The sequence below is a fragment of the Balaenoptera acutorostrata genome, chromosome 3 (genome assembly GCF_949987535.1).
Source record: "Balaenoptera acutorostrata chromosome 3, mBalAcu1.1, whole genome shotgun sequence".
Taxonomy (NCBI): Eukaryota; Metazoa; Chordata; class Mammalia; order Artiodactyla; family Balaenopteridae; genus Balaenoptera; species Balaenoptera acutorostrata.
The window spans coordinates 147,901,907-147,902,726 of NC_080066.1; the positions used below are offsets into that span (position 1 = coordinate 147,901,907).

The following is an 820-nucleotide window of genomic DNA, read 5'->3' on the forward strand; positions in this document are numbered from 1 at the left end:
GACCCCTATTTAGGTGGCCTGCAATATTTTCTATTTCTTTCTGTAGAAAAGGCAATTGATATTTTTCAGTTATTATTTTATTTTATTTTATTTTTTTAAACTGAAATGAATTTTAATACAGAAAATGAAGACAGCATTTTGTAAATTTATCACTCACAGGGGTATTTCTATTTAAGGAAATCAGCGTGTTACACTTTGAGAGATGAAATGTTACAGCTTGTACACCAAAATCAAAAAATTAAATTAAATTAAAAAATGAAATGGTTACCAAGGTAATGCAGGTCAGGGGATCAAAGGTGAAGGGTCACACATTATTAAAAAGAAATCCAAAAGGACGGCTGTATCATGAGCCCTCATTAGTGTTCCAGCGGTGCCTCTCTTTGGGAAAACTTGAACATTTCGGCAGACATTCAAGCAGCTTTTTCCGTGAAAAGATTTTTACATGACTACTATTGCTGTTCCCATGGTCATTTTCTATAGGTGGCACGGTGTTGAGGACACAGTAGGTGCTAGTTCCGCAGAATACACTTTGGGAAACGCTCTTCCGGCTTGTTTTCAGCAGCCGTTTCCCCTCCACCCGCCACATCCTCCTCCTCTTCGCGACCGGGACCCCAAGCGCACGGGTACCGCCGCAGTCGCCAGCCCGCCGACCCTGCTGCCGCCGCGCATGCACTCAGTTATTATTTTAAAAGGAGTCTTTTCTAATGGAGAAGTTGGAAAAGTATAAATAGTTACAGTCAGCATGATACCAAAACCGAGCAGGACCCTAGGGGCCCCTCCCAGATACAAAAGCCTTTCTGGGCCCCCCTTTCTCATTTGC

The 820-nt window shown here is 42.3% G+C and overlaps 1 protein-coding gene across 1 annotated transcript; it reads right to left on the reverse strand.

The window, feature by feature from the left end:
• Nucleotides 1-343: 343 nt before the first annotated feature.
• LOC130707468 (calmodulin-binding transcription activator 1-like) lies at nucleotides 344-586 on the reverse strand. Its single transcript, XM_057541907.1, has one exon. It carries the CDS (start codon nucleotides 584-586, stop codon nucleotides 344-346), a length of 243 nt encoding a protein of 80 aa, XP_057397890.1.
• Nucleotides 587-820: the final 234 nt, after the last annotated feature.